This window comes from Tamandua tetradactyla, chromosome 9 (genome assembly GCF_023851605.1).
Source record: "Tamandua tetradactyla isolate mTamTet1 chromosome 9, mTamTet1.pri, whole genome shotgun sequence".
NCBI classification, from domain to species: Eukaryota; Metazoa; Chordata; class Mammalia; order Pilosa; family Myrmecophagidae; genus Tamandua; species Tamandua tetradactyla.
The window spans coordinates 12,854,623-12,877,585 of record NC_135335.1 but is presented as its reverse complement, the minus strand read 5'-3'; the positions used below and the strand labels follow the sequence as shown (position 1 = coordinate 12,877,585).

Below are 22,963 nucleotides of genomic sequence, written 5' to 3'. Positions count from 1 at the left end.
AAAAGGAAAGAAATAACAAAGATTAGAGCAGAAATAAATGAAATTGAAGACATGAAAACAATAGAGAAAATCAATAAGGCCAGAAGTTGGTTCTATGAGAAAATCAATAAGATTGATGGGCCCTTATCAAGATTGACAAAAAGAAGAAGAGAGAGGATGCAAATAAATAAGATCAGAAATGGAAGAGAAGACATAACTACTGACCTCACAGAAATAAAGGAGGTAATAACAGGATACTATGAACAACTTTACGCTAATAAATACAACAATTTAGAGGAAATGGACGGGTTCCTGGAAAGACATGAACAACCAACTTTGACTCAAGAAGAAATAGATGACCTCAACAAACCAATCACAAGTAAAGAAATTGAATTAGTCATTCAAAAGCTTCCTAAAAAGAAAAGTCCAGGACCAGACGGCTTCACATGTGAATTCTATCAAACATTCCAGAAAGAATTAGTACCAACTCTCCTCAAACTCTTCAAAAAAATCGAAGTGGAGGGAAAACAGCCTAATTCATTCTATGAAGCCAACATCACCCTCATACCAAAACCAGGCAAAGATATTACAAAAAAAGAAAACTACAGGCCAATCTCTCTAATGAATATAGATGCAAAAATCCTCAATAAAATTCTAGCAAATCATATCCAACAACACATTAAAAGAATTATACATCATGACCAAGTAGGATTCATCCCAGGTATGCAAGGATGGTTCAACATAAGAAAATCAATTAATGTAATACACCATATCAACAAATCAAAGCAGAAAAATCACATGATCATCTCAATTGATGCAGAGAAGGCATTTGACAAGATTCAACATCCTTTCCTGTTGAAAACACTTCAAAGGATAGGAATACAAGGGAACTTCCTTAAAATGATAGAGGGAATATATGAAAAACCCACAGCTAATATCATCCTCAATGGGGAAAAATTGAAAACTTTCCCCCTAAGATCAGGAACAAGACAAGGATGTCCACTATCACCACTATTATTCAACATTGTGTTGGAGGTTCTAGCCAGAGCAATTAGACAAGAAAAAGAAATACAAGGCATCAAAATTGGAAAAGAAGAAGTAAAACTATCACTGTTTGCAGACGATATGATACTATACGTCGAAAACCCGGAAAAATCCACAACAAAACTACTAGAGCTAATAAATGAGTACAGCAAAGTAGCAGGTTACAAGATCAACATTCAAAAATCTGTAGCATTTCTATACACTAGCAATGAACAAGTGGAGGGGGAAATCAAGAAACCAATCCCATTTACAATTGCAACTAAAAGAATAAAATACCTAGGAATAAATTTAACTAAGGAGACAAAAAACCTATATAAAGAAAACTACAGGGCGGGCCGCGGTGGCTCAGCGGGCAAAGTGCTTGCCTGCTATGCCGGAGGACCTCGGTTCGATTCCCGGCCCCAGCCCATGTAACAAAAACGGAGAAACAGAATACAATAAAACAAGAAAATGTTTAAAGATGTTTCCCTTTCTTCCTTCCTTCCTTCTCTCTGTCTTTAAAAAAAAAAAAAAAAAAAAAAAAAAAAAAAAAGAAAACTACAAAAAACTGCTAAAAGAAATCACAGAAGACCTAAATAGATGGAAGGGCATACCATGTTCATGGATTGGAAGACTAAATATAGTTAAGATGTCAATCCTACCTAAATTGATTTACAGATTCAATGCAATACCAATCAAAATCCCAACAACTTATTTTTCAGAAATAGAAAAACCAATAAGCAAATTTATCTGGAAGGGCAGGGTGCCCCGAATTGCTAAAAACATCTTGAGGAAAAAAAACGAAGCTGGAGGTCTCGTGCTGCCTGACTTTAAGGCATATTATGAAGCCACAGTGGTCAAAACAGCATGGTATTGGCATAAAGATAGATATATCGACCAATGGAATCGAATAGAGTGCTCAGATATAGACCCTCTCATCTATGGACATTTGATCTTTGATAAGGCAGTCAAGCCAACTCACCTGGGACAGAACAGTCTCTTCAATAAATGGTGCCTAGAGAACTGGATATCCATATGCAAAAGAATGAAAGAAGACCCATATCTCACACCCTACACAAAAGTTAACTCAAAATGGATCAAAGATCTAAACATTAGGTCTAAGACCATAAAACAGTTAGAGGAAAATGTAGGGAGATATCTTATGAATCTTACAATTGGAGGCAGTTTTATGGACCTTAAACCTAAAGCAAGAGCACCGAAGAAGGAAATAAATAAATGGGAACTCCTCAAAATTTAACACTTTTGTGCATCAAAGAACTTCATCAAGAAAGTAGAAAGACAGCTTACACAATAGGAAACAATATTTGGAAACGACATATCAGATAAAGGCCTAGTATCCAGAATTTATAATGAGATTGTTCAACTCAACAACAAAAAGACAGCCAACCCAATTACAAAATGGGGAAAAGACTTGAATAGACACCTCTCAGAGGAGGAAATACAAATGGCCAAAAGGCACATGAAGAGATGCTCAATGTCCCTGGCCATTAGAGAAATGCAAATCAAAACCACAATGAGATATCATCTCACACCCACCAGAATGGCCATTATCAACAAAACAGAAAATGACAAGTGCTGGAGAGGATGCGGAGAAAGAGGCACACTTATCCACTGTTGGTGGGAATGTCAAATGGTGCAACCACTGTGGAAGGCAGTTTGGCGGTTCCTCAAAAAGCTGAATATAGAATTGCCATACGACCCAGCAATACCATTGCTAGGTATCTACTCAAAGGACTTAAGGGCAAAGACACAAACGGACATTTGCACACCAATGTTTATAGCAGCGTTATTTACAATTGCAAAGAGATGGAAACAGCCAAAATGTCCATCAACAGACGAGTGGCTAAACAAACTGTGGTATATACATACGATGGAATATTATGCAGCTTTAAGACAGGATAAACTTATGAAGCATGTAATAACATGGATGGACCTAGAGAACATTATGCTGAATGAGTCTAGCCAAAAACTAAAAGACAAATACTGTATGGTCCCAATGATGTGAATCTGAATCGACATTCGAGAATAAACTTGGAATATGTCATTGGTAACAGAGTTCAGCAGGAGTTAGAAACAGGGTAAGATAATGGGTAATTGGAGCTGATGGGATACAGACTGTGCAACAGGACTAGATACAAAAACTCAAAAATGGACAGCACAATAATACCTAATTGTAAAGTAATCATGTTAAAACACTGAATGAAGCTGCATCCTAGCTATAGGTTTTTGTTTTGTTTTGTTTTGTTCTTACTATTATTACTTTTATTTTTTTTCTCTATATTAACATTCTATATCCTTTTCGGTTGTATTGCTAGTTCTTCTAAACCAATGCAAATGTACTAAGAAACGATGATCATGCATCTATGTGATGATGTTAAGAATTACTGATTGCATATGTAGAATGGTATGATTTCTAAATGTTGGGTTAATTTCTTTTTTTCCTTTAATTAATTAAAAAAAAATGTAGAATTGCCATAGCCCAAACAACCCCAATGAGAGGTATGGAAAGATCAAAGGTGATGGTAGAATTATACATAGAAGATAGGACTTAACAAATGAACATGAATGCTGAATCATTAAATTGATAACTCTTTTAGTCTCCAATATTTAATAGCAGCTAGAAGTAAAAACCTAAAATTGTGAAATTATAACCCACGTCAAAGTCTGAAATATGTTCTACAACTGATAGTGGTGCCATGCTTGGAAATTTATAGCTTTTTTGTATATATGTTATTGTTCAAAACAAACAAAAAAAAAAGAAGGAAAAACAAGTCAATTGTGATGGTAAAAAAGTATTTAAGCCCACTAGCCTCCTGTATTCTGGAGCAGCTAGAAGGAAAAATATGAGAGGATCATATGGTAGCCCATGACAAACTGTGGGATCTGTCCTGTAACCACTTTTGAAGAGTGCTTTGAAAACTATTGCTTTTCTATTTCTTTGCTTTGTACATATGTTATACTAGACAATAAAAAAGTTATAAAAAAAGAACTTATTTATAAAAGTAAATTTAATCAGTGGGATACATGGCACTATACATCCCTTTTCAATCATATTCACCTTCAAGATGGCAATGTTACTTATAAACCCACTAATTAGTTACTGTCACTTCTGTCCATTCCCTTGCATTTAGATACAGCCTCATTGTGTAGCCTTTCCTCCATCTCTAGCTTTTGTGTACCTCTAGGTCTGCTATATTCTACAGTGTAGCCTCTGAGATGACCTTTATCATAGTCATAATAGTTAAATCATAGAGTACCTGGCCATTTGTGTCTGACTTATTTCACTCAGCATTATGTCATCAAAGTTCATCCATGTTGTCATATACTTCAGGAACTCCTTTCGTCTTACTGCTGCATAATATTCCATTGGATGCTGTTCTAGTTTGCCAGCTGCTGGAATGCAATATACCAAAAATAGAATGGCTTTTAAAAAGGGGAATTTAATAAGTTGCTAGTTTACAGTCCTAAGGCCGAGAAAATGTCCTATTAAAACAAGTCTATAGAAATGTCCAATTAAAGGCATCCAGGAAAAGATACCTTGATTCAAAAAGGCTGACGCGATGTTCAACGTTTCTCTCTCAGCTGGAAGGGCACATGGCAAACATGGCAGCATCTGCTGGCTTTCATGTGGCTCTACCAAAAGGGACTTTCTCTAAAATGTTTCCTCTTTTAAAGGACTCCAGCAAGCAACACCACCTTCAGTGAGTGGAGACACACCTCCATGGAAATCATCTAATCAAAAGTTACCACCCACAATTGGGTGGGTCACATCTTCATGGAAACAACCAAAATGCTCCCACCCAGCAATATTGAATGAGGATCCAAGGGTGTGGCTTTTCTGGGGTCCACCACAGATTCAGACCAGCACAGACCCATACACAGAAAATGATAAGAGATTGCTAAAAGAGATCACAGAAGACCTAAATAAATGGAAGGGCATATAGTGTTCACGGATTGGAAGACTAAATATAGTTAAGATGTCGATTCTACCTAAATTGATTTATAGATTCAATGCAATACCAATTAAAATCCCAAAAACTTACTTTGCAGAAATAGAAAACCAATAACCAAATTTGTTTGGAAGGGCAGGTGTTCTAGTTTGCTAGTTGCTGGAATGCAATATAACCAGAAACAGAATGGCTTTTAAAAGCGGGAATTTAATGAGCTGCTAGTTTACAGTTCTAAGACCGAGATGATGTCAATTACAACAAGTCGATAGAAATGTCCAATCAAAGGCATCCAGGGAAAGATACCTCGGTTCAAGAAAGCCAATGAAGTTCAGGGTTTCTCTTAGTGAGAAGGCACATGGTGAACACAGTCACAGTTTCTCTTTCAGCTGGAAGGGCACATGGTGAACATGGCGTCATCTACTAGCTTTCTCTCTTGGCTTCCTGTTTCATGCAGCTCCCCGGGAGGCGTTTTCCTTCTTCATCTCCAAAGGTCGCTGGCCCATGAACTCTCTGCTTCTGTGGTGCTGCAGCATTCTCTGTTCTCTCTCAATCTCTTTCATTCTCCAAAATGTTTCCTATTTTATAGGACTTCAGCAACTAATCAAGACCCATTCAAATAGGTGGAGACATGTCGTCACCTAATCCAGTCTAACAACCACTCTTGATTGGGTTACATATCCAGGGAGATGATCTAATTACAGATTCAAACATACAATATTGAATAGGGATTATTCTGCCTTTATGAAATGGGATTTTGATTAAAGCATGGCTTTTCTAGGGGACATACATCCTTTCAAACCAGCACAGCATCTTTCTCTGGATGCTTTAATTTGAACATTTTTATGTCCTTAGAACTGGAAACTTATAACTTAATAAACTCCCTTTATAAAAGACAACCTATTTTGGGGAATAGAATAATGTAATTCTGAATAAAAACTTAGTAGGACTCCAACTTAGAAATACAAGCCTGAATTATTAGTCAATTCTACATTTTTAAATTAGAATCACAATGCTAAACTATTACTCAAACAGGCTGATTTCTCTTAGACATTTCTAATTTTTGTATTAATTATATACAATTTATTTTCAAACACATTAAGAATAATGTTATTGGGATGTTGACTGCATTCTTGTCTGTAAGGTTGATGAGTAAACCAAACCCGCAGGCTGTAAAAGCCACTCCCTAACCTAAGGAAGGAGTGGTTATGTAGTCCACATTCCTGAGACTCAGATTACAAATTACTCAATTTTTCCCTCTGGTCATGAAAGCCTGCAATTCCCTAGTCAAGTGACAAAAATGGTTTAAACAAGCCCAGGTGAACATGAATGCAATTCTAGCTTTGCCACTTTGCTGGAACTTGCACTCTTGCTCAGGGCTGTTCTTGGCTCAGCAGTTGGGGCGAAGCCTTAATGATGTCTGGAATCCTTCTGCGCTCAAAGTTGTACTTTGACTGCAGATTCTGTCCCAGAGGCACTCATAGTCATGATATTGCAAGCAGCCTTCATTTGGAGAAATACCTCCCTTACCAAGGGTAGAAGAAAAAAGACTTTCGAGAGATAAAAGGGGAAATGGAGAGCTTCAAGGGAGTCCATTTCATATCCTGCTGGATATGTGGCATCTTTCTTATGTTTGATCTTCTTAAGAATGTTCCATTTAATCAGCTACTTCTCTTTTCCCTGTGCCCCTTTTATAATTGTCCTTCTTCCTCTTAACTGAGAAAGGCAAACTTAATCTATCTGGAAATTTTCTAAAGTGTATTGCCCTGAGTGGAAAAATCTCTGGGGTGACAATCAAAGCAACAATTTTAAATATTGAGGTTGATGTTGATAAAGTGAATGACTAATGACAGGGCAATATATCCTTTTACTGTGTGATTATTTGATTTTTCCAAAGAATAACACAGAAGCCTTTAGTTATTTTGCTTACAAATTTTTTTTACCCAATCTTAGTCAATAGGTTGAGTCAAATGACAAAGGGAAAAACAGATTTGATAAGTGGGAGGGGAGGGAAGAAGAAAAATATGCAGCCAACCTAGTACCAGAGAATACTGTTTCCACATTTTTGAGTAAATGATTATCTGGTAGGTAGTAGAGAGGTTGGTTCTTGCACAGGCCACTGAATGTATCAAAGCAAACAGTTTCAGTCATTTTTGTATTCTCCAGAATCATGTAAAATAGTAATTGAAGTGATGACTCAATCCAGAAGAAAAATTCACATCTTAAAGCTTTATGGTCACAAGAAAAAAAAAAGTACAATTTATATACATATTTTTTAGCACAGAAAATTATGATAGGTTAATCAAAGTCAAAATTAAACATATTACATTAGGATAATTATGTGGGGAAGTTGGAATGTAAATATGAGTTCAAGGAGATAAAGGATGAATGTAAACAATGGTTTATTGTTCCAGAACAGCTTGTTCATGTTTTTATTTTTTTAATTGATGAAAGTGGGTATCAGATTGCTATGGTATTTTGATTCCATTGAATATGTTTAAAAGATGCAAAATTTTCTTTTAGGATGTCAAAACCTACAACACACTGAAAATTACCTCCTTTGCAATCACTTAAATGAGGAGAAAAATTTAGAGGCCAAATGAAAAAAAGTGTATCTAGGTGTATTAGTCAGGATTCTCTAGAAAAACAGAACCAACAAGATACGTTCGTAAATGAGAGATTTTTTTTAAGTGTCTTATGCAACCGTGAGGATGCAAAGGTCCAAAATTTGTAGGGAAGGCTGGGAGGGTGGCAACTTCGATGAAGGGTCTTGATGAACTCCACAGGAGAGGCTGGCTGGCTGAAAAAACTGAAAATTCTCTCTTTTCCCTTAGAAGTCTAAAACTGATGGATCAGATCCAACTGACTGGATTCTCTCATTTGTGAAAGGCACACCCTTAGTTGATCTGTAGACATGATCAGTCACAGATGCGCAAGCAATTGACCGATGATTTGATAAACCAGCCTTCTAGTTTATCAACCTGCCATGAAATATTCTTGCAGTAACAGTTGGGCCAGCACTTACCTGACCAGACAACTGAGTACCAGCAACTGGCCAAGTTGACACGTGAAGCCAACCATCACACTAGGCTTTACAATCTTCTTACTGGATGCTAGAGCAAAAATATTTGAAGGCTATTGGTGTAGATGTCTGGATTTCCTTCCTCTTTACTCCAGAGACCTACAGCTGCAAATTTCCTCCTTTGGGCACATATAAAGATGGTTCCCTGATCTTTTAGGAAATCCACATTTCAGGCCCACTCTTTAAATGACCTCTGGTACCAAAGGGTTGCAGCACCCCTCAAGAAGAGTGTGTCTTCAATATTTTCAGGTAGAAAATTCCATCACAGATTATCTCTGCTAATCTATACCCGTAGCAATTCTATCTCACTGTCGCAAATCCATCTCTAACATCCTAATGCTCTCTATAAACTTGTTATTATGATATATAACATATATATGAAAAAGCAATAAATTTCCAAGTACATTTTAACTTGTAGTTATAGAACAGATTTTAAAGTCTGGTATGGGTTACAGTTCCATGATTTTTCATTTTTTTCTTCTAGCAGCTCCAAGACACTGGAGACCAAAGAAATATCAATGTAATGATTCAGCAGTCCTACTCACTTGTTAAATCCATCTCTGTTATACCCTTTCTTCTCTTTAAATAACATATGTACATTATAGCAATAAATTTCAAAGTTGTAGAACAGATTTCAGAGTCTGGTATGGGTTACAATTTCAGTTTTAGGATTTTATTTCCAGTTGCTCTAAGGTACTGGAGGCTAATAGAAATATCAGTATAATGATTCAGCACTCATACTCATTTGTTAAACCCGACCTTCTCTGTATAACTCCACCATCACCTTTGATCTTTCTCTCTCTCTTTAGGGGTATTTGGGCTATGGCCATTCTATCTTTTTCATGTTGGAAGGGGCTGTTGATAACATAGGACAGGGGGATGGAACTAGTTGATGTTCTGGAGAGGCTGGCCCTCTTAGTTTAAGTACTTATCAGGTCCAGGGACCCATTTGGAGGTTGTCGGTTTTGGAGAGTTACCCTAGTGCATGGAACCTCTGTAGAATCTTGTATAATGCCCTAGGTGTCCTTTAGGATTGGTGGGAATGGTTTTGGTTGGGGTTTGGGAAGTTATGATAGGGAGCAATGTCTAACTAAAGCATGTGTAAGAGTGACCTCCAGTGTAGCCTCTAGACTCTATTTGAACTCTCTCAGCCGCTGATACCTAATTTGTTACAATTCTTTTCCCCTTTTTGGTCAGGATGGCACTGTTGATCCCACAGTGCCAGGGCCGGGGTCATCCTTGGGAGTCATCTCCCACACCGCCAGGAGACTTTCACCCCTGGATGTCATGTCCCAGGTAAAGGAGGGGGGACAATGGTTTCACTTGCAGAGTTGGGCTGAGAGACAGTGAGGCCACATCTGAGCAACAAAAGAGGTCTTCAGGATGTGACTCTTCAGCGTATCTATATGTAGGCTAAGCTTCTCCGCTATGTACATATGCTTCCCAAGAGCAAACCTCACTCAAGATGCAGGGCTTGGCCTATTGAATTGGCTGTCCTTAATGTTTGGTACAGTATCCAGGGTTTCCCCGCTTAATATCCTAATATTTTTATTTTTATTATTATTATTATTTGCATGAGCAGGCACTGGGAATTGAACCTGGATCTGCAGCATGGCAGGTGACAATTCTGTCTGCTGAGCCACCGTGGCCCACCCTATCCTAATGTTTTTTTTTTTTATCCTAATATTTTAATGCCATAAACATAGTCCACTAGACTGTAAACGGCATGAGGGCAGACTCACATCTGCTAGGCTCACTGCCACGTCCCCAGTCCAGTGTCCGGAACACAGTGGACACTCAAAAAGCTACTGAAAAAGAATTAAAAGCAACAGCTGATTTCGTAGGGGAAGCTGTCAGTTTTTGGACACTCAGAGTTGTCATGTGTGTCATTCAGGTAAAAACTAAGGGTTTAATCTAATAACCCATACTTTAGAGGATAGCCTTTCTGCTATTTGAAGTCAGCTAAATAATCTCTTTCCTCTACATATCCCGGTCCATTAAATAATTCTTCCTAAGGAATTGCGAGGAGCGCTGTTTTATGCACTGTAGGGTGTTTAGCAGCATCCCCGGTCTCTACTCATTAGATGCTAGCGCCCCATCCCACCAAAAATGCCCCCCAACAACCAAAGCTATAGGCTGAGCCCCCAGTCTTGGAGTTTGTTCATTTGAAACTTAACCCCACAAAGGATAGGTCAAGCCTACTTAAAATTTAGGCCTAAGAATCATCCCCAAGAGAGCCTCTTTTGTTGCTCTGATGTGGCCTCTCTCTTGAGCCAACACAATGAGCAATCTCACCACCCTTCCCCTCTCTGCGTGGGACATGACTCCCAGGGGTGTGGACCTTCCTGGCAACGTGGGACAGAGATCTTGGAATGAGCTGAGACTCAGCATCAAGGGATTGAGAAAAACCCTAGAATGAGCTGAGACTTAGCATCAAGGGATTGAGAAAACCTTCTTGACCAAAAGGGGGAAGAGGGAAATGAGACAAAGTGTCAATGGCTGAGAGATTCCAACTAGAGTCCAGAGGTTATCCTGGAGGTTATTCTTATGCATCAAGTAGATATCATCTTGTTATTCAAGATGTAATGGAGAGGCTGGAGGGAACTGCCTGAAAATGTAGAGCTGTGTTCCAGTAGCCATGTTTCTTGAGGATGATTGAATAATGATACAGCTGTCACAATGTGACTGTGTGATTGTGAAAACCCTGTGTCTGTTGCTCCTTTTATCTACCTTGTTAACAAACGAGTAGAACATACGGGATAAAAATAAATATTAGGGGGAACAAATGATAAAACAAATTTAGTTTGAAATGCTAGTGATCAGTGAAAGTGAGGGGTAAGGGGTATGGTAGGTATAATCTTTTTTTTTCTTTCTTTCCTGTGTTTGTTTTATTTTTTTCTATTGTCTTTGTATTCCTTTTTCTGAATTAATGCAAATGTTCTAAGAAATGATGAATATGCAACTAAGTGATGATATTGTGAATTACTGATTATGTATGTTGATAATTTATTTTGTTTTTTAATTTTTAAATTAATAAATAAATTTAAAAAAAATGCCCCCAAACAAACAAAATCACTCCCGGTGGATAATCCCTGCCATAAGGAAGGATCCGGGGCCCACGTAATTGTTGCCCAAGAGATGAAGGCTCAGCATAAATACAAAACCACAAACTCTGGTGCGATTTGCAGAGGGTTTTCTTTTTATTTCCTCTCAAAAGTAGCCGAGGTCGGAAGGATGTCACGTCGGATGCTGAAAGCTAGACCCGGGAGAAAAGAAGCACAGGCTGCCAAGGTGAGCGCTCCGAGCACCACTGAGACCTCCAGTGCGTCTCCGGCGTCGCGTGGAGCCTTCGCAGTGCATGCTGGGGCTTGTAGTTCTCGTCGTGCGAACCCTGCGCGCGCCTCCGCAAACGCGACTTCCTGTCGCGCGCGCCCGGCGGCGCTCCCGGAAGCCCGGGCAGATTAAAGTTTCAACGCTTCCTCTCCCCGCCTCTTGGTCCCGCAGATGGACAACCCAAACCTCCAATAGATGACCTCAATGACACTCCCTGCTTCATGATTGGCTTAGAGGTTTGTCGTCCCCTAGGCAAACCTGCTGGGGATTGGCCGAGCCCTCGGTTTGAAAATCGTAGATTTCGCCCGCGCTGCCCGGCCCCATTGCTTCCTCTGAGGCTTGAGTCCTGGAGGCCGATTGCCGAGCGGGTCTGGTCCGGCCGGGACTCGGCTAGGAGACCGCTGGACTTAGATCGAAGCAGCACTTCAAAGACACGGTGCAGTCCAGTGAGTGCGCGCGGCCGGCCGGCGGGGGTTGGGGGTAGGGAGGTGGGTTTGTTAATCCTCCCGCCAGCTCCGGGGGTCGGGGGCGTGACTCCCGGCCCCCGCCCCTTGCGGCCTGGGAACCTAGGGTCACCTCTTCCAAGGTGCGATGTGACTTGATTTGGTTCCTCGGCCTGAGCCGAACCCCACTCCTCCCCACCCCTTCCACCAAGTTCCGAGAGGATATCCCCGGCTTCCCCCCTCCTCCTCCACCGCGGCTGAGCAGGATTTTAAACTAGACCATTGTTTCCAGAGACTATTGCTGCTCTTTATCTTGTCAATCCCCATGCGCGTTCCTGGTCAGCGGTTCGGTTCCATCTAGCCACCGTGTCCTCCTCGTGGGGGTGCCGAGAGGCCAGACTTGGCGTCTGTCTTTCAGAAGCTGACATCTAGGAGGCGGTGTAGCCAATGGTTAAGATTAAGCACAATTTAAACCCAGGCTCCACCCCTGACTTGCCGGGTGATTTTGACTTAACTTCTCTTTGCCTCAGTTTCCCCATCTCTACGTGGGCATCCTCGAGATCGTCGAGAGCATTAAATGACGTGATGCCCGGCCTGGGCTTGGAATAGGACTAAGTAAATGGGAGAAGCTGTTATGACTTTAACAATTAGCTAGTTGTTGCCTTTTTGTAGCTCCTCTGCGAAACTTTCTTTGATTTTGGCCTCCTTAAACAGCTTTCTCTTTCCTGGATTTGAAATGGGATCCTGCATTTTGCCAGAGCTGTGCTCTGGGAGCAGGAGAGCTGAAGGGAACAGGAGGGTTGGCAGGGGAAAGGCCCTTGCCTATGACCATAGCTGGTTCAGAGGTGAAGTCTCTGCCCGAAGCATTTGTGATTCTGCCCATTACCAGACCCCCCTGCCCCCCCGATTTGTGCTTACCTTGGCACCTAGGAGCAGGGGCTTTGGACATGGAAAGTGCACCCTAACCTGTTCCAAATGAGCTCATTTGGTGTCTGTGTGTGTGTGTGTGTGTGTGTGTGTGTGTCAGGAGGTGGGGTTAATACTTGTTATTTCTAAGAGCAGAGCTGATAGATAAATTAATTCACTCAATAATCCTTTCCTGGGCTCTGGGCTTTCAGTGAGAGCAAGATAGAGAAGGGCTTTGCCCTTGAGAAGCAAGTGCTTAGTGGGCAGAGACAGGCAGTAAGCAAACAGATACATAGTATCCCAAGTGCCATGCAGAGAATTGAAATAGAGGGATGTGATCATAGCTGGGGCTACTTAAGATTGGTGGTCAGGTCCTCCAGTAGGTGCTAAGATCCATTCAAGGAACAAGAGCAAAGTAAATGAGGGGAGATGCCCCTGGGAGGTCATGCCGGAGGAAGTCTCATGATCATGAGCTGCAGCCGGCCTCCTGTTAAGCTTTGTGTAGGACCACGGCTCCTTCCAGGAGCTCCTGTCTTAGGTGGAAAGATGAGCTCTATATGGTTCTGCTCAGTTTTGAAAGACTCTATCAGGGTGGTAAGTCATTGTCATGGTGTGACATATGTAGCCCGTTATCATCTAATGACAGTTCACCCCTTTATTTGTTGTTTCATTCATTCACCCTCTTGGGGTATTTCTTGAGGCCCTGTTATGACTGTAATAGAATGCTTTTACCTTGCCTGGGGCTGCTGGGTGATACTTTTATAACCAAGTCGTATGAGGTTAAGAGAGAACTGTTTTCATCTTTCCCTTGCCCCATATTTGTAGGCAAGTTTTCTAGGGCATTTCAACTCAGGGGAAAGGGTTGTGGGGGGGTCTTTGGAGCGAGCATGCCTCTGAACCTACCTTTCTTCCTGACTCCTTTTTGAAATGCAGAACTCCTTCTGTTCACTGTTCTCATAAAGAGGCAGTTGGGTTTAATGTTCTTTGACCTCATGCCTGGGGTCGGGTTATGTGTTCATGCAGGATGGCTGTGCCTTAGCCCTTAGACCAGTGAGTTCATAGGAGAGTAAAGGCAGGCCTGTGTTTAGGCAGGTGGAGAGACCTCCTGTGGTAGCTGCTGTTTCCCCCTGGTCCGAGAAGGCAGTTGGCAGTGCCCTGTCACCGTAAAGCCCTAGAGAAGGCCATTTGTAAGAGGGCCTGTTGGTAGGAGAACTGGTAGAGAAGGGTGGACTTAAGGGGGACATCTGTGCTGTGGTTTGTGTGTCTGCGTGCGTATGGCAGCAATAGCTGAAAAGCGTGTGAGTCAAGAAGGACCCTTCTTTTTGCAAAAGTGAGGCTAGTGGATCACAGTTGGAATTCTGCATCTGAAGGAGGCTCCGGCTCCCCAGCTCTGAGCTCCTGTGCCTCTTGTCCCTGCCATCAGCAGACAGAGCCGCTATGGGGACGACAGCCCCAGGTCCCATCCACCTGCTGGAACTGTGTGACCAGAAGCTCATGGAGTTCCTCTGTAATGTGGACAACAAGGACTTGGTCTGGCTCCAGGAGATTGAAGAGGAGGCGGAACGCATGTTCACCAGGTGAGGCAGGTGGGCACCAAGGGCCGTCTGTGCTGCTACTGCCGTTGGGACCCCAGCAGCCTGCCAGAGTCCCTCCTGAGAGCCCAGTGGGCCAGGGGCCTGACCGGTATAAAGGGAAGAGGAAGGAGTGGTCAGGCCCCTTGCTTGGCGGACAGCGGTCTCTGAGGATGAGGACGTGAACTCCTCTCAGTGGAGGGCAAACAGGCGACTCTCCTTACCTAAGCCCCTGGCGGCCACGGGAAGGAGTACACGTGTCCTGTTTTTGCCTTCCTCCTGGCAACCTCCAACCCAGCCTCTTTGCTGGACTTTTCCTGCAGACTCCTACTATTGGCTTCTTCCTCTGGCTGGGGTCCCAGCTCTCACCTGAGGGGAGACTAGAGTGGGGACTGGAGTGAGTAGGATGTAAGTGGCGTGGAGGGAGATGAGGAGATTCTGAGTCTCTCTCTCCTCACTTCCTTTCTGCTACCATCAGCAGCACCTTGTATCCCCAAAAGGAATCCTGCCATTGCAGGCCTCTTATTGGGATCCACCTTCCCCTTTTGGGATTTCCCTCAGGCCCGCTGCCCTATCCCACCAGGTCCTCGGGAGAGGCTGTGTCCTGAGCTTTCTTGATCCTTTTGTTGTGGTTCTGTGGTTTGGGCTGGGCCCCAGGTATAGGGCTGGTGGAGGCTTGCCTGAGAACCTTGCTCCCCAGGTTTGACTTCAGGAGGATGCCCTGAATGCCAGGCAGATGACTTGTAATGTGCCTTCTGGGAGCTTGCTGGTTGCCCCAGTGTAGCTTGTCACTGCCAGGAAACTGGAATGGGGGAGGAGGGCAGACTGGATGGGAGAAGGGCCAGCAGTTCTATCAGCTGTGTCACTGTCCTTGTACCAAACAGAGAATTCAGCAAAGAGCCCGAATTGATGCCCAAAACGCCTTCGCAGAAGAACCGACGGAAGAAAAGACGGGTTTCTTATGCTCAGGATGAAAACAGAGACCCCGTCAGGAAAAGGTAGGTGGGGCCAAAGGCCATTACAAGCCAGGAGAGCCGGAGAGGTGTTGGTCAGCTCAGAGCAGGGAAGTGGTCTGTGAAGGCTCAGTGTCCACTGGGTGAGTTTGATTCTGCAGGTGTTAACTGGGAGTCTGCTATCAGGGAGTAGCCTCTTTCTGCAGATGTGGTGGTAATAGAGGTGGTGGTGGTGGAGGTCACAGTGGTAGAGGTGGTGGTGGTAGAGGTGGTGGTGGTGGAGGTCACAGTGGTAGAGGTGGTGGTGGTGGAGGTGATGGTGGTGGAGGTCACAGTGGTAGAGGTGGTGGTGGTGGAGGTGATGGTGGTGGAGGTCACAGTGGTAGAGGTGGTGGTGGAGGTGATGGTGGTGGAGGTCACAGTGGTAGAGGTGGTGGTGGTAGAGGTGGTGGTGGTGGAGGTCACAGTGGTAGAGGTGGTGGTGGTGGAGGTCACAGTGGTGGTGGAGATGGTGGTAGAGGTGGTAGTGGAGGTGATGGTGGTGGAGGTCACGGTGGTAGAGGTGGTGGTGGTGGAGGTGATGGTGGTGGAGGTCACAGTGGTAGAGGTGGTGGTGGTGGAGGTCACAGTGGTAGAGGTGGTGGTGGTGGAGGTGATGGTGGTGGAGGTCACAGTGGTAGAGGTGGTGGTGGTGGAGGTGATGGTGGTGGAGGTCACAGTGGTAGAGGTGGTGGTGGAGGTGATGGTGGTGGAGGTCACAGTGGTAGAGGTGGTGGTGGTAGAGGTGGTGGTGGTGGAGGTCACAGGGGTAGAGGTGGTGGTGGTGGAGGTCACAGTGGTGGTGGAGATGGTGGTAGAGGTGGTAGTGGAGGTGATGGTGGTGGAGGTCACGGTGGTAGAGGTGGTGGTGGTAGAGGTGATGGTGGTGGAGGTCACAGTGGTAGAGGTAGTAGTGGTGCTGGAGGTGGTGGTGGTAGAGGAGGTGGTGATGGTAGAGGTGGTGGTGGTAGTAGAGGCAGTGTTGAAGGTAGAGGTCAAGGTGATGGTAGAGGTGATGTGATGGTGATGGTAGAGATGGTAATGGTGGTGGTGGTAGAGGCAGTGATGGAGGTGATGGTGGAGGTGGTACTGGTGGTGGTGATATTATGTGAGTCACGATGAGGGGCAGGATGCTGGCTGGGAAATCAGAAGCATGACCCATGACCATGGAGTCCCAGTGTGGCTGTAGTGTTTGTGTGAGTGCCTGTTGGGGACAAGAGGGTATTTGATCTGGGCCTTGGATGATGGGAAGGATTTGAAGGATTCACTCAGAAGTGGGTGAAGAGAGAGAAGCTGACTTTCTACTTGGGCGAAAACGACCAGAGGTGTGGGCTAGGCAATTTCGTTCTCTAGGCCTCTAGATCCTTACAGGAAGGATTGTGGGCTGCGGAGTACTTGGGGAAGAGGTTGGCTCTTGGGCACAAGCAGTCCTGGGTGTCAACCCCAGCTCTGTCCCTTAGCAGCTGTATATCCTTGAGTTTCTTTTGTCCCTCCCCGAGTCTCAGTTCCTCATCACTAAGGTGAGGATAATATCACCTACCTCTCAGGGTCATCTTGTAGATTAAGCCAGGGCGTGTGTCCAGCCTCCGGCGGTGTCCATGGCACAGTGTGATCTCAGTAGGTGGGAGCTGTCTTGGGGACAGTGAGTGCCCTCATTGGTACGAATTTCTTCCTAGCAGATTTTTGAGGACTATTGTATTATCTCCAATTCACAGGTAGGGAGACTAAGACTCAGAGAGGAAGGACTCCCAGGGTCACATGGCTAGAGGTGACAGCTTGGACTAGAACCCAGGTCTTCTGCCTCCAAGTCCTTCCTCCCCAAGCTGGCGGTGCCGGGCAGACAGGTGCACCCCAGCCCCAGCTTCGGGCTGCCCTTCTGCCCTGCTGGCCATGGTTCCAACCTCTGCTCTGCTGCCTCCGACAGGTTATCCCGCAGAAAATCTCGGAGCAGTCAGCTGAGCTCCCGGCACCTCCGCAGCAGGGACAAGGGGGAGAAGCTGGCCACGGTAGTCGGGGAGAATGGCTCCGTACCCAGGCGTGTAACCCGTGCTGCGGCAGCGGCTGCCAGTACAGCCTTGGCTGCCCTTTCAGCCACCCCTGAGTCTCCCACGGCACTGACCAAGAAGCCCAAGAACAGCCCTGCTGGGGACAAGCTGGCCTTGGTGGAGATAGGTGTCAGTGAGCGCCAGAATGCTGAGCAGCAGCTCACCAAGTTCAGAGCCGCCCAGGCTCCACCGCAGGCTCCGTCCTCTACCCCGGCTCCTGCCTCCCAGGGCACCCTGACATCCGACGAGGAGTCCACACCCAAGAAGCCTGAGACTGGGAGACTCGAGCCTGTCACCTTGAGCTCCCTGATGGCGACACCCCAGGGCCCCAGGGGTGGAGGGGCCGGGGCAGGGCGGTCGGCCTCCAAGCTGAGGATTGCGCGGGTTTCACCAGGCTTGCAGGACTTGCCTGGCTCTTCGGACTCTCCGTGGCAGGAGCGGGTGCTGGCTCCCATCCAGCCCGAGAACTTCTCGACGCCGACAGGCTCCCACAGGGACCAGCAGTCTGTGCGGCGCAGCCTGATTGCCCCATCCTCCCCGGGTCCCCAGGCCTCGCTGGCCCAGAACTCTTCCCTTGTAGCCAAACCGGAGACCTACGTCCGCAGGTCGAGCAGAAACCTTGCCAAGAAGGCCCCTGCAGAGCCGGCCCCCTCCGCCCGCATCATCTGTGAGTGTGGGGGCTCAGTGTGGGGTGGGGGTGGGGTGGTCCCTGCTGCCCGGCTCACCCAGAGGGCCTCTGGGGCATCATCGAGCAAGGAGCTATCCACCAGAACTTTCTGCTGTGATGGAAATATCCCGTGTCTTTGCTGTCCTCTATGGTAACTGCTAGCCAGAGGTGGCAATTGAGCCCTCAGGATGTGGCTAATATGACTAAGAAACAGAATTGTAAATTTGGTTACATTTGACTTCAATTTAAACAGCCTTCTAGGGCAAGTGGCTACTGTTTGGGTTGGCATGCACCTAGTCCGGCACTCGTTTTGACAAATGGGGAAACTGAGTTCAGGGAGGTTGACTACAGAGCCCTGACAGATGGGGAAACTGAGGTCAGGGAGGTTGGCCCAAGCGCCCTGCACCAAATGGCCTCATGGAGCCGCGTTCGTCCTGCAGAGACTCACTGCCACTCCTATTGACAGCACTGTTTGGTCTGGGGGCCAGATAGGGATTTGGATTGCAGCAAGCTCCCTCGGGAGACAGTTGCCTGAATGTCGGGCGAGAGGCAGGTGGTGGAGAGTCACATGGTTGGAGCTAGATGGATCGGGTGTGAGTCCCAGCTCAGCCACCTTCTCGCTCTGTGACCTCGTGCGGGTTACGGAATCATCTTCGTGGGCCCCTGTATCTCATCTGCCATCTGGGGATATAAATGGTCCCTTCACGGGGCCATTGTAAGGTTTTCTTGGTTGGTTCATGGAGAATGCTTAGAGTGGGGCCTGGCCTGAAGTGGGAGGGCTTAGAGCTTTATCATTGTCAGATGCCAGTGCCGGGGCCACTGTCCCAGTGGGAGCAGAGCCACGGAGGAAAGGCAGCTCTGAGAGGCAGGGCTGGCAGCGGGAAGGAGGGGAGGTTTGAGCTGGGAGGGTTTTAAGGAGGCCTGAGCATGTGCCAGGTGGGAAAAATGGGGGAAAGGGTGTCCCTGGCAGAGGGACAGCTTGTGCAAAGACCCTCAGGCATGAAACAGTAGGCAGTGGCATGTCTGGGCCTCAGGTGCTCCATGAGGAACTTGGATGTGAGCTCCCTGAAGAGCCTGTGCTTGGAAATTCTTGGAAGGTTGCTGGCACTGTGTGGGAAATGGCCCAGGGAGGCGAGGGTAGGAGGCTGCTGTAAGAGTCCAGGCCAGGGGACCAGCAAAGGCAGTGAGACAGATGGAGAGGACAGGCCACATTTTATAGTAGCATGTATCATGGGACTGTTCAACATCTGCCTGGCCTTTTAATATTTATAAAGTAAAAGATGATCTCATTTGGTCATTGCAGCAGCACTGTTAACTTGTTAGGATTTTTCCCCTTGATAGAGGAGAAAACTGAGGCCTCGGGAGGCCACGGCGTCTGTAAATTGGGAAGCTGGGGCTTGAGCCTCACATATTTCTTCCTGTCACTTGCCTAGAGAAGGGCCTGCCCTGGGGCCCAGGAGCTTGGGAAGGCCGTCCGGGGCATATGCAGTCCTGCCATGGCACACTATCAGTGTTTGGATTCTTGAAAGGGCTTAGGAGGTTTACATGAGCCTTGGAGATTTCTTAAGGCTTGAATCTGTCTGATCCTGGGAAGTGGCCCCTTGAGGCGGGTGAGGCTGGTGTGTCAGGAGAGAGAATCTCTAGAGGCCCTTTCAGGCTGTGGAGCGGAATCCTAGATCTCCAGCTGTTGAGCTGTTCTCGTTGCCCTTCTCCTGAACCCTTCCCTGCTCTCGTGTCGGATCCGACTGCCACACGTTTACCCCAGCCTGCTGGACTCTGGGCCCAGTGTCCATCCCCTTTTGCAGCGGGAGAATGAGGGAAAGGAGGTGGTGAAGTGAGGAGATGAAGCCCTAGAATCCCACAGATCCTAGCTGGGTGGCTTGGGGCATGCCCCTCCTATGAACCTTGGTTTCCCCATCTGTGACTCCACCTGCCTTGAATGCAGGCAAAGCATCCATCCAACCTCGTGTTCGGGTACCTGCTCAGTAAATCTTTGTTAAGAAAACAAAGGCCGAAACCCAAGAGCAGCTGTGTCGTCGAAGGTCAGTGGCATTGGCCAGGCTCACCCTGCAAGGCTGTGGAGCAGGGAGGGGAGAGGAGGCTCCCTGGAGGCCTAACATACGGGCTCTGGGCTTGGCTGGGCGGATGAGTGTGAAGTGGCGTCTTAGTTTGGGGTCTCCAGAAATGGTCCTTGAAACAAGGACTCAGTGCAAGTTATTATTTTTTTTTAATTTTTTTTATTAATTTTTCAAAAAATATGACAAAGAAACACAAACATTCTTAATTTATGATCATTCCGTTCTATATATATAATCAGTAATTCACAGTATTATCACATAGTTGCATATTCGTCATCATGATCATTTCTTAGAACATTTGTATCAATTCAGAAAAGAAATAAAAAGACAACAGAAAAAGAAATAAAATGAAAACAGAAAAAAAAAAAGATTATACATACCATACCCCTTACCCCTCCCTTTCATTGATCACTAGCATTTCAAACTAAATTTATTTTAACATTTGTTCCCCCTATTATTTATTTTTATTCCATATGTTCTACTCATCTGTTGACAAGGTAGATAAAAGGAGCATCAGACACAAGGTTTTCACAATCACACAGTCACATTGTGAAAGCTTTATCGTTATACAATCGTCTTCAAGAAACGTGGCTACTGGAACACAGCTCTACATTTTCAGGCAGTTCCCTCCAGCCTCTCCATTACATCTTGACTAACAAAGTGATATCTACTTAATGCGTAAGAATAACCTCCAGGATAACCTCTTGACTCTGTTTGAAATCTCTCAGCCACTGACACTTTATTTTGTCTCATTTCACTCTTCCCCCTTTTGGTCGAGGTTTTCTCAATCCCTTGATGCTGAGTCTCAGCTCATTCTAGGATTTCAGTCCCGTGTTGTCAGGAAGATTCACGCCCCTGGGAGTCATGTCCCATGTAGACAGGGGGAGGGTGTGAGTTTGCTTGTGTTGGCTGGAGAGAGAGAGGCCAGATCTGTGCAACAAAAGAGATACTCTTGAAAATGACTCTTAGGCCTAACTTTAAGTAGGCCTGACCTATCCTTTGTGGGGTTAAGTTTCATATGAACAAACCCCAAGACTGTGAGCTTAGCCTACAGCTTTGGTTGTCCCCACTGCTTGTGAGAGTATCAAGAATTCAACTTGGGGAGGTTGAATTTTCCCCCGTTCTCACCATTCCCCTAGGAGGACTTAGTGCAAGTTAATTTTGGAGGATAAGGAAACCTTGCTGGGTGGATGTGGGGAAGAGAAGCAGGAAAGGGAATGATAGCCAGGAAGTCTTGGTGCAAGCAGAAGATCCCAAAAGCCAGTGTAGAGCATGACCTCAGGGCGAGGGAGCTGCCGTGTGGGGGTGTTACTCCCTGTGCTTCTGGCCTGGGAGGAGGTGAAGAAATGCAGGTGAAGCGTTTGTCCAACCAGGCAAGCTCTCAAGTAGTTAGGTACTGAAACCTGAATAGTACACAGGGGCCTGACACTCAGTATTTCAGAGAAGCCCTTGTTCTGGTGGGATAGTTTACTTTCACCTGGGCAGCGTCTTATTGCAGCATCACACAACTCCTCTTCTGCCCCCGGCAACAGCGAGCACCAGGGCGGGAGTCGGGGAGCATGGGGAGGTGATGGGACCTGTATCTTTAGACCCAGGCCCCTCAAATGACGCAGTCACCACCCACAGCCACCAGCCTGGCTGTTGCAGCTGCTCCTCTGCCGCTCCCGTGCCTGGCTGCTTCACACCTGGAGAAGGTCTGGCTTCACCACTCTCTGTGCCTAGCCCAGTTTGCTGCTCCTGCTCCTTCTCCAGCTTCCCTCTTCCTTTCGACCCATGGGCGCTGCCTGGTTTCCCCTTGACTGCCTCTCCAGTCTTCCCTCTGGCCACACTCACCCACGGCTCAGACTCCTCCGGTCCTGCCAGCCTTCTTTCAGTTCCCGGAAACAGCCACGCTCTTCCCTGCTGTTCCTTTGCAGTTGGTGATTCTCAGCTTTTTAAGTCTCAGTACTCGCTTCTACTCTTAAAAACTTGAGGACCCTCTGATTATGAGTGTTTTATCGACAGTATTGCTGTTTACTGTATTAGAAATTAAATCTGAGGAATCAAATTATTTACTGCTCAAAAATAAAAATAACCAGTCTATTCCCTGTTAAAATAAGATTTTTTTAATGAAAAAATTCACTATTTTCTAAAGCAAAAAATTAGCGAGGAGACTGGCATTATTCTCCATTTTTGCAAATCTCTTTAATATGAGTCTTGAAAGAAGACAGCTGGATTTTGCATCTAAAATGTTGCATTATGTTGTTTGAAGTATTTGAAGACAATCTGACTTCACACAGATATGGAGGAAAAGGAATATTTCAATACCCTTTTCCTATAGCTGTGCATATTGTTTGTTAATGAGGTCCAGCCCAGCAAGTGGTAGTCACTTAAAGGTTCATTGCAGTGTAGAATCTGGTTTATCTTGCCCTTTGAATGGATCTTTTAGTCATGTGCGATTTTGTAATGTCACGTGTTGGTTGTTGGGGAAATACTATGTCACTGATTTGTGCAGATCTCTCAAATGTTGATACACTTCATTATAAAATATAGAAAGCAAGTCACGTTTATTTTCTGATCTCACTGAGAAGCCTTTAGGTATTGGGAAGCTGTGACGCTTGTGGTAGTGGATGCATGTATTCCAAAATTCTGTTTTTTGAAGTGAATGCTCAACTTTTTTTTTATTGTTCGTTTCATTTATTCATTTCATTCATTAAGTAACATTTGTTGAGGACCTATTACGTGACAGGTCTAGTCGTGGGGGGACACTGTTAAACAGATATAATCCGTGTCTTCATGCATTTGACAGTCAGTAGCGGAGACCGAGAATAAACAAACACACAGGCTCAAACACATAAATTAGCATCCTGTATGATAACTACAGAATTGGTGCACTG

The 22,963-nt window shown here is 45.3% G+C and overlaps 1 protein-coding gene across 1 annotated transcript in view; it reads left to right on the top strand.

Moving 5' to 3' along the window:
* The first annotated feature begins 11,491 nt into the window (after nucleotides 1-11,491).
* Nucleotides 11,492-22,963, top strand: part of INCENP (inner centromere protein) — a 38,471-nt gene continuing 26,999 nt past the window's right edge. The window contains exons 1-4 of the mRNA XM_077116002.1: nucleotides 11,492-11,831; nucleotides 14,158-14,311; nucleotides 15,190-15,303; nucleotides 17,222-18,009. Coding sequence (XP_076972117.1) covers nucleotides 14,172-14,311; nucleotides 15,190-15,303; nucleotides 17,222-18,009 — 1,042 coding nt within the window. The 5' untranslated portion in view covers nucleotides 11,492-11,831; nucleotides 14,158-14,171. The remainder of the gene's footprint in view (nucleotides 11,832-14,157; nucleotides 14,312-15,189; nucleotides 15,304-17,221; nucleotides 18,010-22,963) is intronic.